General features: G+C 47.4%; 1 protein-coding gene across 1 annotated transcript in view; it reads right to left on the bottom strand.

The window, feature by feature from the left end:
• LOC140716492 (cytochrome P450 2B4-like) overlaps window positions 1-15,646 on the bottom strand; it is a 50,868-nt gene that overhangs the window by 11,129 nt on the left and 24,093 nt on the right. Inside the window, exons 4-7 of the mRNA XM_073029276.1 lie at window positions 9,373-9,533; window positions 7,736-7,912; window positions 5,350-5,491; window positions 1,434-1,621 (exon numbers count right to left, since the gene is read on the bottom strand). Of these exons, the coding sequence (XP_072885377.1) occupies window positions 1,434-1,621; window positions 5,350-5,491; window positions 7,736-7,912; window positions 9,373-9,533 (668 nt within the window). The remainder of the gene's footprint in view (window positions 1-1,433; window positions 1,622-5,349; window positions 5,492-7,735; window positions 7,913-9,372; window positions 9,534-15,646) is intronic.

Here is a 15,646-nt window from a genome sequence, read left to right as displayed (position 1 = left end):
TGGTTCTAAGCTTAGTGTTGGTCTTGACATCCCGATCTTCAGAAACCCTCTTTCTCCGCCTGGCAGAAGCTCCACTCGCTCAGCCTATTCTGCGATTTATTTCAAAGTCAATGCTGGCTCTTGAAGAGAGGAGGGTGCCAAGATATGGGAGATGATCGGAGTTCTCCAGAAGGATGTTGTCAACTTGGATGGTTGGAGGTTTAGGAGCAGATTGGTGCAGGACCTGGGTTTTCTTGATGTTTTGATCAAGTCCCAGGAGCTTGTATGCTCTGGCAAAAGCATCCAATATGCACCGCAGATCCTCCTCGGAGTGAATAAAGATGGCTTTGTCTTCTCCAAAATGGAAGTAGTTCACACCTTGCTCTTCGCCTTGAATCTGCTAAGGTTAAAGAGCCCACCATCTGTCCAATGGAGAATTGGGACTCCTTGCGGGGAGGTCTTGGCCTATGAGTTGAAGAACAGTTGCAGTGAAAATGGCAGAGAGAGTTGGGGTAATGATGGCCCTGTTTGACCCCGGACGAACCTTGAAAGCTGCTGTTTCAGAAAGCTGGGGATTTTGTTCCCAGGCTTTCTCCTGCAACTGACATGCTGTAAAAATCACATCAGATGTTCCTCTGGTTGAACAGAAGCCACATAATCTCAGGCAGGAGATCTCCCGCCAGAGCTGAAAGCCGGTCGCATAAAATTCGGGTGAGCAGAGAGGAGGGAGGTGCCTCTATAGTTTCCGCAGTCAGCTTTGTCACCCTTTTTGAAGAGTGTGACAGTCAGGCCATCCCTGAGTTCAGCTGGAATCTTCTCCTGGTCCCAAATCTTGACAAGCAGGTCATGAATATGATTTGAAAGGAGATCCCAGAAGGAAGAGAAGATCCCACATTGACAAATACAGTACTGTGCAAAAGTCTTGGGTACCCTAGCTATACATACGTGCCAAAGACGTTTGCACAGGACTGCATGATTTGATGCGAACGATGCTTCCCACTGTGTCACAACCACGGATTTGGCATTGCAGTAGACACGACAATTGCGCTCGTGGATATGCACGCGTCAGCTAATTATTATTTAATTGTGATAGTAGTTAACTCCACACTTGTCGTCGTGGTGCTTGTCCGGGTCTTGGACACAGCAACGCTTCGCTGCCTTGCCTGAGAAATTGGACTGTGGGGTCAACTGACTCTGAAGACTACCGGTCTTTGTTTTGTTCTTTTCAGTCGCAGTGTAGGCTTCGTTTCCCATTTGAGCATTTTAGTTAACGGCCCTGTCTGACCTAATGTTTATTGTTTTCTTTTCCCTTTAACACTGTTGGCATTAAAGTCTGTGAACTATTGACCTGCTTCAGTGTCTCTCGCTCCGCACTCGGGCCACTGGGTGCCCAAGTGACAGGAAAAAATGAAATTACCCCTAAGAGGAACGTCAAAGAACACTGGAAGCATTACCTTTGGGATCAGGAATCCCCGGAACTCTGTATCTTTTGTGACGGTGTGGGGGAGGTTGAGTGGGATAATATTGGAATAGCGCTGGATCTCGCGGATGGCTGCGTTGGTGTAAGGCATCTTCTCTCTGTCTCCGATACACGGTGTGCGCTCCATCCCGATCACCCGGTCGATCTCACCTTGGATCCTTTCTGTAAAAGTACAAATCATTGTCCGTGAGGGGAGACGTGGAGCGGGGCGCAGAGGTTGGGCTTATAAGCCTTGGGAAAGGCACAGAGTTAGTTCACCCAGGGGGAGATGAGCGGGATTAAATGGTTGTAACCGAGGAACGGCATCAGAATGGGCCGGGAGTGCGGCTGCCCAAGAATTTGAACATGTCAAGGCAAGTATCAAGATATGCTAAAAAAAACAGAGTTCTACAAGCAAAGGTGTGGATTACAAAAGCTGTTAAATATATATTAAAAAAACACTGTTTAGTTTCGACCTGAACAATCATTTCTGAGCACCATGCTTTTAGAAGAGAATCAAGAACATAAGAAATAGGATCATGAGTCAGCCATCTTGTCCGTTGAACCTGTTGTAACATTTAATCAGATCTTGGTTTATCTGGCTGTAGACTTAAACCCTCTAATTACCAGCCTTTCCCCCATAACCCTTAATGCCACCATAATACAACAATCTGTGTCTTACATATATTTAATGAGACAGCCTCTGCTGCTTCATGGAGCAGAGAAACTGCACTGCACTGGACAGGAAGGCAAGTCAAAAACTGCCCACTGGCACCAGCCTACCCGCCATCAAGGACACATAAACAGAAAGGTGCTGGAAAAGGGCCAGTGACGTCATGAAGGATCCCACCCACCCTGCTCATGGTCAGTTTGTCCCAGTCCCCTCGGGGAGGAGGCTAGGTGACATCCACGCCAGGGCTCCCAGACTCAAAAAACAGTTACAATATCTTCCCCAAGCAGAAAGGCTGATCAACACCTCCACCTGCTAACTCCATAACTCCACCACATCATTTCTTCTCAGTCATCTTTTGTACTGTCCAGTGTCACTTTATGGAGTATATGAAGTATATACACATTGAGTATAGGAGTTGGGATGTAATGCTAAAATTGTGCAAGGCATTGGTAAAGCCAGATTTGGAGTATTGTATACAGTTCTGGTCACTGAATTATAGGAAAGATGTCAACAAAATAGAGAGAGTACAGAGAAGATTTACTGGAATGTTACCTGGGTTTCAGCACCTAAGTTACAGGGAAAGGTTGAACAAGTTAGGTCTTTATTCTTTGGAGCATAGAAGGTTGAGGGGGGACTTGATAGAGGTGTTTAAAATTATGAGGGGGATAGATAGAGTTGACATGGATAGGCTTTTTCCATTGAGAGTAGGGGAGATTCAAACAAGAGGACATGAGTTGAGAGCTAAGGGGCAAAAGTTTAGGGGTAACACGAGGGGGAACTTCTTTACTCAGAGAGTGGTAGCTGTGTGGAACGAGCTTCCAGTAGAAGTGGTAGAGGCAGGTTCGATATTGTCATTTTAAAAAAATTGGATAGGTATATGGACAGGAAAGGAGTGGAGGGTTATGGGCTGAGTGCAGGTCGGTGGGACTAGGTGAAAGTAAGCGTTCAGCACGGATTAGGAGGGCTGAGATGGCCTGTTTCCATGCTGTAATTTTATATGGTTATATGGCCATTCAATCAATCTATGTATATAAGCTAGCTTCTGTATTTAGATTTAGAGACATAGAGTCATAGAAAAGTACAGCATAGAAACAGGCCCTTTGGCCCATCTAGTCCATGCCAAAACCACTTAAGCTGCCTACTCCCATCGACCTGCACGGGGACCATAGCCCTCCATACCCCTATCCATGTACCCATCCAAACTTCTCTGAAGTATTGAAATCGAGCTCACGTGCACCACTTGTGCTGCCAGTTCATTCCACACTCTCACCGCCTACCGAGTGAAAGAGCTCCCCCCCTAAACTCTCCACCTCTCCACCCAGCCTCAGTGGAAAATGCCTGCATTTACCCATCTATACCGCTCATAACTTTGTATACCTCTATCAAATCTCTCGATCTTCTGTGTTGTAAGAAATTTATTGTGAATGTTTTTAAAATAATTGAGATCTTTATCTTTTGTGGTTTTTTTTGTGTGCTGTGTCAGATCTGGTGTAACAACAATTTTGTTTTCCTTTACACCTGGAAAAGACATCAAACAATCTTTAATCTTGAATCTTGTATCATACTATGTCCGCCCAGGGAGTAGGATGGAACTAAGGGAGAGGCTGGGTTACTAAATTTGAAGGACTGTGTATTTTGAGAGGAAGTACCCCTTTGAGAAGTTGTGCAAATGTGGGATCCATGTGAAATGTTTGCTCTTTGATGCAAGTGTTAAAGTTGTTTCAGAAGCACTGGAAGTGAGAAGACCATATAGACCACAAGACAAAGGAGCAGAAGTCGGCCATTCAGCCCATCGAGTCAGCTCCGCCATTTCATCACGAGCTGATCCAATCTCCCCTTTAGTCCCATTCCCCCGCCTTCTCACCATGACCTTTGATGCCCTGACTACTCAGATACCCATCAATCTCTGCCTTAAATACACCCAATGACTTGGCCTCCACTGCCACCCTTGGCAACAAATTCCATAGATTCACCACCCTCTGGCTGAAAAAACTTCTTTGCATCTCTGTTCTGAATGGGCGCCCTGCAGTCCTCAAGTCATGTCCTCTCGTACTAGACTCCCCCACCATGGGAAACAACTTTGCCACATCCACTCTGTCCATGCCTTTCAACATTCGAAATGTTTCTATGAGGTCCCCCCTCATTCTTCTAAACTCCAAGGAGTACAGTCCAAGAGCGGTCAAATGTTCCTCATATGTTAACCCTCTCATTCCCAGAATCATTCTAGTGAATCTTCTCTGAACCCTCTCCAATGTCAGCACATCCTTTCTTAAATAAGGAGCCCAAAATGAGAATGAGGAGAATCTCATCTGTCACAACTTTTCTAACTCTGGAGTAGACTGCTCAAAACCGATTCAATGTACTGTACATCTTTGAAAGGGAATAGGGTGAATACTTGAAAAGGAAGAACCTGCAGGCATTTGGGAAGAAGCGGAGTGTGATCATTGGGCTGCTTTCAAAACAACAAAGATATGCACGGGTAAAATGGCCTGAATGGCCTCATTAAGAGAGGCATGGCTTGATTTTATAGATACCAAGCCCATCAGTACTTGGCAGGAGATCCTGAAGAGTGCCAAGGCAGCTCATCAAGGGAACGACGTGGTGAAAACAGATCCTAGCACAGACAACGGGGCCGCTCTCTCATTTGATCTCTGGTGCTGTCTGTGCAGTGGTGATAGCTTCTAGCCAGAACACTACAAACGTTCCCTGCACTCTGTGAACAAGGAAATATTTATATAAGGTTATTTCAAGTGGATGACGTAGGACAGCACCTCCCAGCCCGCCTAAACTCTGGCACCTTGGGTACTCCGAGTACTGGAGAGTTTAGTCAAGGGCAGGAGGTGAGTATTGAGCCCTTGGAGAGAGGCTCATTAGGCCGGTGCTTAGGCCGGTTTCCGTGGCGACTGAGAGTACGAGACTCCGCCCCCCCCGGATAGGACGCCAGTCTATCGCCAGGTTAACCCCCGGCATTTTGCCGGTACCCATTTTCAGCTGGGTGGACTGGAGCAATGTGCGGTTCAGTGCCTCGCTCAAGGACACAACACGCTGCCCCGGCCGGGGCTCGAACTCACGGATAGAGGAGCGCGCGCACAGCAAAATGCTGGAGGAGCTCAGCAGGTCAGGCTTGGAAACGGATAGACAGTCGACGTTTCGGGGCTGACGCCGAGCTTCCCTGGAATCCAAGAGGAGAACGGGCAGCATGCCGAAGCCGGCCTGATCCGGTGCCTTGTCTACTCACCCTGTACCTCCGGGTATTTCAAGAAGAGCAGGAGGCCCCACCGCATGGTCGAGCTGGTGGTGTCAGTCCCAGCGAGGAATATATTGAAAGTGGACAGGAGAAGGTTCTCGTCATTGAACTCTGACCTTGGGTTATCTTTTTCCTGTAAAACAGCAACTTTGGTTACACCCACTTCACCAGTTCCTCTTTAATTATAAATGCAGAAAAATAACGTTTATTTAAAATAACCAGGGAGATAAGAATTTTACAGAGTTGTTTCTTTGCTATTTGCACAGTAGAACACCCAAGCACGGTGCTGGGCTATAAATAGCCTAATGCGGTCTCTCTGACAACTCTGACAGTACTTACTGACTGCAGTTATAAGACCATGGGAGCAGACTTAGGCTATTTGGTCCATCAAGTCTGCTCTCCCATTTCATCCTGGCTGATCCATTTTCCCTCTCTGCGTAACAGTCGACGTTTCAGTCTGAGACCCTTCATCAGGACTCGGGAGGACCTTAAGGTCCTAGTGAAGTTTCTGAAAACGTCCTGATGAAGGGTCTCAGCACAAAGAGTCGACTGTTTACTCTTTTCCATAGATGCTGCCTGGCCTGCTGAGTTCCTCCAGAATTTCTTGTTTGTTACTGTCATCTGCTGTACAGCTCCACACTTAAGGGACAACACCAGAGTCTGCAATCTAACCTCGCAGCCAAAACCCTCACCCGGAGCCATTCCAGTAAATCTTTTCAGAACCACAAACATGAAAAAGATCTGCAGACGCTGGAAATCCAGAGCAACACACGCGAAATGCTGGAGGAACGCAGCAGGCCAGGCAGCGTCGATGGGAAAGAGTAAACAGTCGACGTTTTGGGGTATTTTCAGAATTTTCACTAGGATTTAACATCCTCCTGAAAATTAGGTGATCAAACCTGGGCAGCAGTTCAATTGTGGCCCAAACTATGTTCTAAACAGATTCAATGTATCTTCACACACAAAATGCTGGTGGAACTGCTGTGTTCCACCAGCATTTTGTGGGTGTTGTTTGAATTTCCAGCATCTGCAGATTTCCTCGTGTTTGTTCAATGTATCTTCCCTGTTTTTGTTCTCCATGAGTCAATTTTTCTCAGGGTCTCCAGAGATTCAGTAACAATCCCTCTCAAGAAGTAGCCTTCCAACAGACCAATTCTGACCAAGTCATCTTCCTCACTCAGCTTTTGCACACAACAGCAGTTACACCCCATTACACCGCCTCAACAGGCGGGCTCAACTAGGTGAGATAGGAACATCCCGGTCCGAGCGTGTGAAGCCAGCTCTGGCGACCGGGCGGATGAGATCTACAGTGAGATCCAGCGGCCAGGAAGGCGGTACTGCAGCGCCCCGCGGAGAGCGAAGGGAATGTCAAGGCACAGGAGACGTCACGGTCATCCACCGCAACTGAGAAAAGACCCCAGTTTGTGACCCTCGCTCGTACCACTGGTCTTGAGGTCGAGAGAGTGGGACCGCCCCAGTGCAACGGCTTTTCCAGTTTAAAAACTCTGCCGCACAGGTTTCCTGTCATCGTCTGGCACGACTGACAACCGCCATCTTGATCACTGCCAAAGACATCTCCTTACAGGGGTATTAAAATAAGATCAGCTTTATTTGTCATGTGTATATCGGAAAGTGCAGTGAAATGTATTGTTAAGATAAGAACATAAGAAACAGGAGTCGGCCATCTGGCCCATCGAGCCTGCTCCGCCATTCAATAAGATCCTGGCTGATCTGGCCATGGACTCATCTCCACCCACCTGCCTTTTCCCCATAACCCTTAATTCCCCTACTATGCAAAAATCTATCCAACCTTGTCTTAAATATATTTACTGAGGTAGCCTCCACTGCTTCATTGGGCAGACAATTCCACAGATTCACCACTCTCTGGGAAAAGTGGTTCCTCCTCATCTCCGTCCCAAGTCCACTCACCACGAATCTTGAGCCTATCTCCCCCAGTTCTCGTCTCACCTATCAGTGGAAACAACTTTTCTGCCTCTATCTTATCTATCCTTTTCATAACTTTCTATGTTTCTATAAGATCTCTTCTCATTCTTCTGAATTCCAGCAAGTACAGTCCCAGGCGACTCAGTCTCTCCTCATAGTTTAACCCCTTCATCCCTGGAATCAACTTGGTGAACCTCCTCTGCACTGCCTCACAAGCCAACCGTTATGTTACTTGCCAGCCACTTGTACCTCCCATCTATGTCCCCTTATAACAGGGCTTCCTGACCTGGGATCCACGGACACTTCCTGCTTAATGTTGTTGGTCCGTAGTTTAAAAAGAAAAGTTGGGAACCCCTTCCTTACAGCCTAATATTAAACCACGTCCTGTGCTAGGCCTCTTAGGGTTGACTGACTCTGCCGTTCCTTCACCTACCTCCTTCATCCTGAGGAGGAAGCTGTCGATGAAATCCTGGCGCTCTCCTTTGGCGTGCGTGTTCTTGTGAAGCTGGATCATTTCTCTCAGGAAGTTTTTAATTTTATCTGCATTTTCGAAAAGCCTGTTGTGTGGGCCTGGCAGATGGTCCAGAAGGTTTGGAAGCAGATCATACAACTAGAAAGGAGATGGAAGTGATTAATGTGAGCTGAGAACCGGGCCTTTGGTTTACTGGCGGGTGGGGCAGAACGAGGTCTTAGTTGTGAGTGGCTGGTCTATTGCCCAACACCTGGTATGCATTTGTTTTGTATAAAAAGTGACGAAACTTGTATTTACATCATAAGACATTGTTGTTGCGTGAATGAAGTCATTGGAGAAAATTACTGGTAGATACAAAGCTGCTCCTTTATTCGACAAAACAAGGTGTGGCAGGCATCATATGGAGACGCTCTCGGTGGAAATGTCTCCCTGGCCCAACCTGGGGTTGGTGTTTTATGTGCCAAACATCAAAGGACAACTCCATACTTACATGTATGGACAATGCTGTCTTTGAAACCAAACACAAACTTCATACCTCCTGATTCGCACGCACACCACAGACGTCCAAACAAGTTTTAATCAGCATTGTCTGTACTGGGATTCACAGCTTTTAGGAACCCATTGTTCAGAGCTGCCCTCCAAATTAAATCCGCAATACATATTCAGATGTGGAGACTGTAGCCAAAGTCATTTGTTAAATGTAAATGTGCTAAATCCAAAAAAAATTGTTCTAACAGATATAGGAGCAGAATTGGGCCATTTGGCCCATGGCTGATTTATGGTCCCTCTCAACCCCGTTCTCCTGCCTTCTCCACATAACCTTTGACACCCTTCCGAAACAAGAACCTATCAATCTCTGCTTTAAATATACCCAAAGACTTTTCCTCCACAGCTGTCTGTGGCAATGAGTTCTAAAGATTTCCCAGCCTCGAGTGAAAGAAATGCCTCCTCCTGTCTGTTCTAATGGGACATCCTTGTGCTTTGAGGCTGTGCCCTCTGATCCTAGACTCCTCCACGACTGGAAATATCCTCTCCACGTCTACTTTGTCTAGGTCTCTTGTATTTTAACCTTCTCAATCTCTGGCCAATTGAAAATGCACTCTTGAATCAACTCTATCACTTCATTAAGGGTTGTAATATAGGAAACAAAGTCAACAACTTTATGGAGCTAACTCCTCGATGGAGTGGATGTGGAGAGGATGTTTCCTATGGTGGGGGTGAATCTGTGGAACTTGTCGCCACAGGCGGCTGTGGAGGCCAAGTCATTGGGTACATTTAAGGCAGAGGTTGATAGGTTCTTGATTCGTCAGGGCATGAAGGGATACGGGGAGAAGGCAGATTGGGGCAGAGAGGAAAACTGGATCAGCCATGATGAAGTGGCAGAGTAGACTCAACGGGCCAAATTCTGCTTCTATATCTTACGGCCTAACGCTCTCAAACAGCTGGGTGAACTGGTGGGTAACTTGTTTGTGTGTGCCATGAGCAGATGGGGGATGAGTCCCCTGCAGCCCTCCCCAGGGCAACCCTCTACCTCCATCTCCCGAGGCCGATGGGACAGGTAAAGGCAGAGGAGAGGAGCCGGTGGCCGACGGACTCACCTGCCCCCAGGGGCTACTGATGACCTTCATGTTCTCGTCGATCATCCTCAGGAGAGCGAGCAGCTTCGGATCCTGGTAGTCGAAACGGTTTCCAAAGACAATGGCGCACATTATGTTGGCCGTGGCAGAGTTGAGCTGAAACGTGGGGTCAAAGGGCGACTCTGGTGAGAGAGTAAGAAGGGCATTCAGACTGGTTGAATGAGTAGCCAATGGTGAGGAAGGAGAGCACCCCTCGTGTCGAGCCCGGTACGATGGACTGGACAATAGTGGAGATCTTTGGCCACCTCAGACCTCAAACGCTGTAAGGCTGGCGGCACTGGAGCGTTACCATAGAGACGATCCTGGAGTGACCTTCAGTGTGGAGCAGGCGGCAGGGAAGAGAACAAACACTAGAACTTCTACAGATGCTGGAAATCCAAACCAACACACCCAAAATGCTGGAGGAACTCAGCGTCCATGAAAAGTCAGTCAACATTTTGGGCTGAGACCCTTCTTCAGCACTGGAGAGGAAGGGGGAAGACGCCAGAATAAAAAAGACAGGGGGTTGTGGTGGGGTGGGTAGTGGAAGTAGGGTAGCTAGCAGGTGGTAGGTGAAGCCAGGTGGTCAATAGAAGTGGGCATCCTATTTATCGACCATTTTCATGGCTACCTCTGTTCGCAGTAAGGTGGGGGGGTGGGGGCAGGTCAGGAGGCCCTGGGCGTTTATCGGCTTTACGTCCCACGATTCCAAGCAGGACTAGTGCAGCATGGCTGGCATCTGATTGGCTGACAGCGTTGGACGGGTAATGGTAGGATAGAGAAAGAGGGAGAAGAAAAGGGAAGGGGCCATTTGCTTCTTCGGTCTTGCTCTACCAGTCAATAGCTGATGCCGTGTCACAACACTGTATATCTGCTGTAGGTTTGGGGTGTGGAATTGTTATCTTCCTTGTAGTTTACCTTCCTTATGCCTGCTCGTGTTTTATATAATCACCCACATTACTGAGCTGATACTGAGCTAAGTACTCTTATTTCAGTTTCCCAAGCACTTTCCTATTTTAACCAATATTATAACACTGTGCAAAAGTCTTAGGTTTTCTCTCTCTCTCTCTCTCTCTCTCTCTCTCTCTCTATATATATATATATATATAGATGTAAAAATATATAAGTAGATGTCTAAGACTGCCGAGAGTGCTGTATGTAATTGTTCAGTGAATTTTCCAGAAATTACGGTACAGTTGCTTCTGTGTTTTTCGAGAATCTTCTCAGTTTTCAGTAGCAGTTGTAATGCTACTTGAATCAGTATTTTATAGGTTTCTAACACACTCTCACTCCCGTTCCAGTGAGCTGATCCATTGTTCCAAGTTGAGTCTACCCTCGGGGTGAAGAAGTGGCACCTTATACTCCGCATGGCTACCCTCCAACCTGATGGCACAAAGATTGATTTCTCCTTTGGTGAACAAATTCCACCCCCCACCCCCCACCCTTCCTCTATTCCCCACTTTGACCTTTTACCTCTTCTCACCTGCCTATTGCTTTCCCCCTGGGTCCCCTCCTCCTTCCCTTTTCTCCTACGCTCCACTCTCCTCTCCTATCAGATTCCTTCTTCTCTAGCACTTGACCTTTCCTACCCACCTGGCCTCACCTATCACCTTCCAGCTAGCCTCCTTCCCCTCCCCCCCACCCAGTCTTTTTATTCTGGCATCTTCCCCCTTCCTTCTCAGTCCTGAAGAAGGTTCCTGGCTTGAAACGGCGACTGTTTATTCGTTTTGTTAGATGCTGCCTGACCTGCTGAGTTCCTCCAGTGTATTGAGTGGTTATTTTATGAGTTAATTGTCAATTCTGGACTGAGATTGAGATGACTGCAACTGCTTTTTCCTTTATCTTTCCTTTGTTCTCTCAGTTCCTCCCTTCATTTTTCATTCTCTAGACTACAGCACATTACAGGCCCTTCGGCCCACAATGTTGTACCGACCATGTAACCTACTCTAGAAACTGCCTAGAATTTCCCCACCACATAGTCCTCTATTTTCCTAAGCTCCACGTACCTATCTAAGAGCCTCTTAAAAGACCCTATGGTATCCACTTCTATCACCGTCGCTGGCAGTGCATTCCACACATCCACCACGCTCTGTGTGAAAAACTTACCTCCTGACATCCCCATTGTACCTACTTCCAAGCACCTTAAAACTATGCCCCCTTGTTGTTAACCGTCTCAGCCCTGGGACAAAAGCCTCTGGCTATCCACACGATCAATGTCCACACATCACCTTGTACACCTCTATCAGGTCACCTCTTATCCTCTGTCGCTCCGAGGAGAAAAGGCCAAGTTCGCTCAACCTTTTCTCATAAAGCATGCTCCCCAATCCAGGCAACATCCTTGTAAATCTCCTCTGCACTCTCTCTATAGTATCCACATCCTTCCTGTAGTGAGGTGACCAGAACTGAACACAGTAGTCCAAGTGGGGTCTAACTAAGGTTATATATAGTTGTAACATTACCTCACAGCTCTTGAACTCAATCCCATGGTTGATGAAGGCCAACACACCGTATGTCTTCTTAGCAACACTATCAACCTGCGCAGTAGCTTTGAGTGTCGTATGGACATGGGCTCCAAGTTCTCTCAAATCCTCCACACAGCCAAGAGTCTTACCTTTAGTATTATATTCTGTCTTCAGATTTGACCTACCAACATGAACCAATTCACACTTATCTGGGTTGAACTCATTTAATAAAATGATTGTAAGCAATGAATTTTATGCCTCATTCTTGACTTCTGAAGAATCTTTGGATCATGAAAGCATCAGGTTCTAACACTATGCTCTCCCTATATACTAGGGGTTCCCGGTCCTTTTTATGCCATGGAACTGAGGGTTCCGTGGACTCCAGGTTGGGAACCCCTGCCTATACACCTTGGTGCTTTCAATGTTTAGTCATCTATGTTTCACGTTCTTGATTCTTTTTCAGTGACTGGGTCTCCACTGCCCTCTGTGGTAAAAAAAATTCTACAGACTCTTCACCTTTGTCTTAGACACCTTACCCCATGACCCCTGGTTTTGACTCACAAAGCATTCCTTCTGTCAGACCTTGCCAGAAGGTCTTTAATTCACTTTAATCTCAATTGAATATACAGATCTAGTCAATCTACGATCTCCTCATAAGATGTCCTGCCATCTCAGGAACCAGTTTTAAGACCACAAGATATAGGAGCAGAATTAGGCCATTCAGCCCATCATTCCATCATGGCTGATCCATTTCCCTCTCAGCCCCAGTTCCCCTGCCTTCTCTCTGTATCCCTTTATGCCCTGAATTATCAAGAACCTATCAACCTCTGACTTTAATGTACCCAATGACCTGGCCTCCACAGTCGCCTGTGACAACAAATTCCAAAGATTCACCGCCCTCTGGCTAAAGCAATTTCTTCTTATCTCCACTCTAAATAGGCGTCCCTTTATTCTGAGGCTGTGTCCTCTGGTCTTAGACTCTCCCACCACAGGAAACATCTTCTCCACATTCACTCTATTGAGGCCTTTCAACATTCGATAGGTCTTAATGAGATCACCCCTCACTCTTCTGAATTCCGGTGAGTACAGGCCCGGAGCCTTCAACCCACCCTCATATGATAGGCCTCTCATTCTTGGAATCTTTCTCATGAACCCCCTTTGAACCCTCTCCAACTTCACCGCATCCTTCCTTAGAAAATGGGCATAAAACTGCTCACGATACCCCAAGCGAGGCCTCGCCAGTGCCTTATAAAGCCTCAACACATTACATCCCTGTTTTTGTATTCTAACCTCTTATATGTACCAGCCATTTGTCTAATCATGTTCTACGTGTTCTATCATCAGACTCAATTATACACCTCTCTACTGGTTCTGAACCAGTTTGTAGACCCCTGTTTGCTCCCCGTTTTTGTATGGTAGAGTTATAGAAGATGGAAGCAGACGTGTAATTTATGGTAAACAGCAGAAAGTCTACAGATGCAGATAATCCAGGGTAACACATGCCAAGCGCTGGAGGAACTCAGCAGGTCAGGCAAGTATCTGTGGAAAAGAGTAAACAGTCGATGTTTCAGGCTGAGACCCTTCTTCAGCACTGGTAAGGAAGGGGTAATAAAACGATAGGAGGAGGGGTAGGAGGCTAGCTGGAAGGTGATAAGTGAAGCCAGGTGGGGTGGGAAAGGTCAAGGGTTGGAGAAGGAGGAATCTGATTGGAGGGAAGAGGGGTCCCATCGGGCGCCTCAAACTCCCAGTGTGCAGAGAGGGAAGAGAAAAAACAAATCATGCGAACAATAAACAGGCGTGTAGCGTGCTAAACCGAAGACCACCAGGTGAGCCCGTCCTCCGACCCTTCGTTCAGCGCAGAGCAGAGCAGCGGGCTGAACCGTCCCGACCCTCGGGGCCCCCGACACCCTGACACGTCCAATCCGGCCCGGCGCCGAGATCGCCGACCGAACGTCAGGTTCAGCCGCTTCGACAGGCCCCGGGGGCCTGGACCCCGCCGTCCCGGTTCGGCGCGGCGCTTAAGTCGACCGAACCGCGGCTGTCCCTCTCTCTCGGCGATGGGCCCGCTGCCTCGGTTCAGCCACGTCGAACTGCTCAAAGGGAAGTTACAGACCATTGGCTGCGATGGTCGCTTGCCAGGAAAAGGGTGAATAACTAAGTATTTGGTTGTTTTCCTTGTTTCATTAGCCACCAGCTAGAGATTGCCGAGAGTCAGTTCTTCATGACCACGTTTGTGTCTTCGTGTCATTCCCCAGACTATCCCTGCTATCTGAAAGCCTTTTCACTTTGGCTTTTGAACCCAAGCCAATTTTATTTCTTAGTAATCATGAGACACAAGAACCATGGGCTGAAAGACTATCTTCTATGGTATCAGATTTCATGATTTCAAAAGCAGTTGATCACAATCTCTCACCTGGCACCACAGAACGTACAGTTCGGGGCACCTGGAGTTCGGAGTTCAATTTCAGTATCTTATTGACATATGGCGCAGAGTGAGCCCTCTCAGGCCTTCAGCCCTCATGGGGCAATTAACCAATGACCAATAAACCTACCCTGTGGACTGTGGGAGGAAACCCAGAGGTCACGGGGAGAACGTACAAACTCCTTACGTAGAAAACCTACAGCACAACACAGGCCCCTCGGCCCACAAAGTTGTGCTGAACACATCCCTACCATAGAAATTACTAGGCTTACCCATAGCCCTCTATTTTACTAAGCTCCATGTACCTATCTAAAAGCCTCTTAAAAGACCCTATCGTATCCGCCTCCACCACCGTTGCCGGCAGCCCATTCTGCGCACTCACCACTCTCTGAGTAAAAAACTTACCCCTCACATCTTCTCTGTACCTACTCCCCAGCACCTTAAACCTGTGTCCTCTTGTGGCAACCATTTCAGCCCTATCCTCACGATCAATGCCTCTCATCATCTTATACACCTCTATCAGGTCACCTCTCATCCTCCTTCGCTCCAAGGAGAAAAGGCCGAGTTCACTCAACCTATTCTCATAAAGCACGCTCCCCAATCCAGGCAACATCCTTGTAAATCTCCTCTGCACCCTTTCTATGGCTTCCACGTCCTTCCTGTAGTGAGGCGACCAAAACTGAGCACAGTACTCCAAGTGGGGTCTGACCAGGGTCCTATATAGCTGCAACATTACCTCTCGGCTCCTAAATTCAATTCCACAATTGATGAAGGCCAATATACCGTACGCCTTCTGAACCACAGAGTCAACATGCGCAGCTGCTTTGAGCGTTCTATGGACTCGGACCCCAAGACCCTCTGATCCTCCATACTGCCAAGAGTCTTACCATTAATACTATATTCTGCCATCATATTTGACCTACCAAAATGAATCACCTCACACTTATCTGGGTTGAACTCCATCTGCCACTTCTCAGCCCAGGTTTGCATCCTATCAATGTCCCACTGTAACCTCTGACAGCCCTCCACACTATCCACAACGCCCCCAACCTTTGGGTTACAGGGAGTGGCGGGAATTGAACCCGGCTCGCCTGCACTGTAAAGCGTCTTGCTAACCACGCCACCCCAAGTTGCCTCCGTAAGGATTCCCTGTACGTCCTCACTGTGGAATGCGTCGGTTTTCTCTGAGCCCAAAGACGTACCGGGCAGGCTAAGTGGTAATTGTAAATTGTCCGGTGATGAGGTTAGGGTTAAACCGGGGTTGTCGCAATAAAGCCCCAAAGTAATAACTTTGAATATTTTGCAGCCATTGATCACTGAAGCAAACGTGTTTGTCACAGCAGGAAACAGTTAACAATGTTGCAATCACCTT

The sequence above is a fragment of the Hemitrygon akajei genome, chromosome 25, assembly GCF_048418815.1.
Source record: "Hemitrygon akajei chromosome 25, sHemAka1.3, whole genome shotgun sequence".
Lineage (NCBI taxonomy): Eukaryota > Metazoa > Chordata > Chondrichthyes > Myliobatiformes > Dasyatidae > Hemitrygon > Hemitrygon akajei.
The sequence above is the reverse complement of the archived record's forward strand: the minus strand, read 5'-3'. Positions and strand labels throughout refer to the sequence as shown.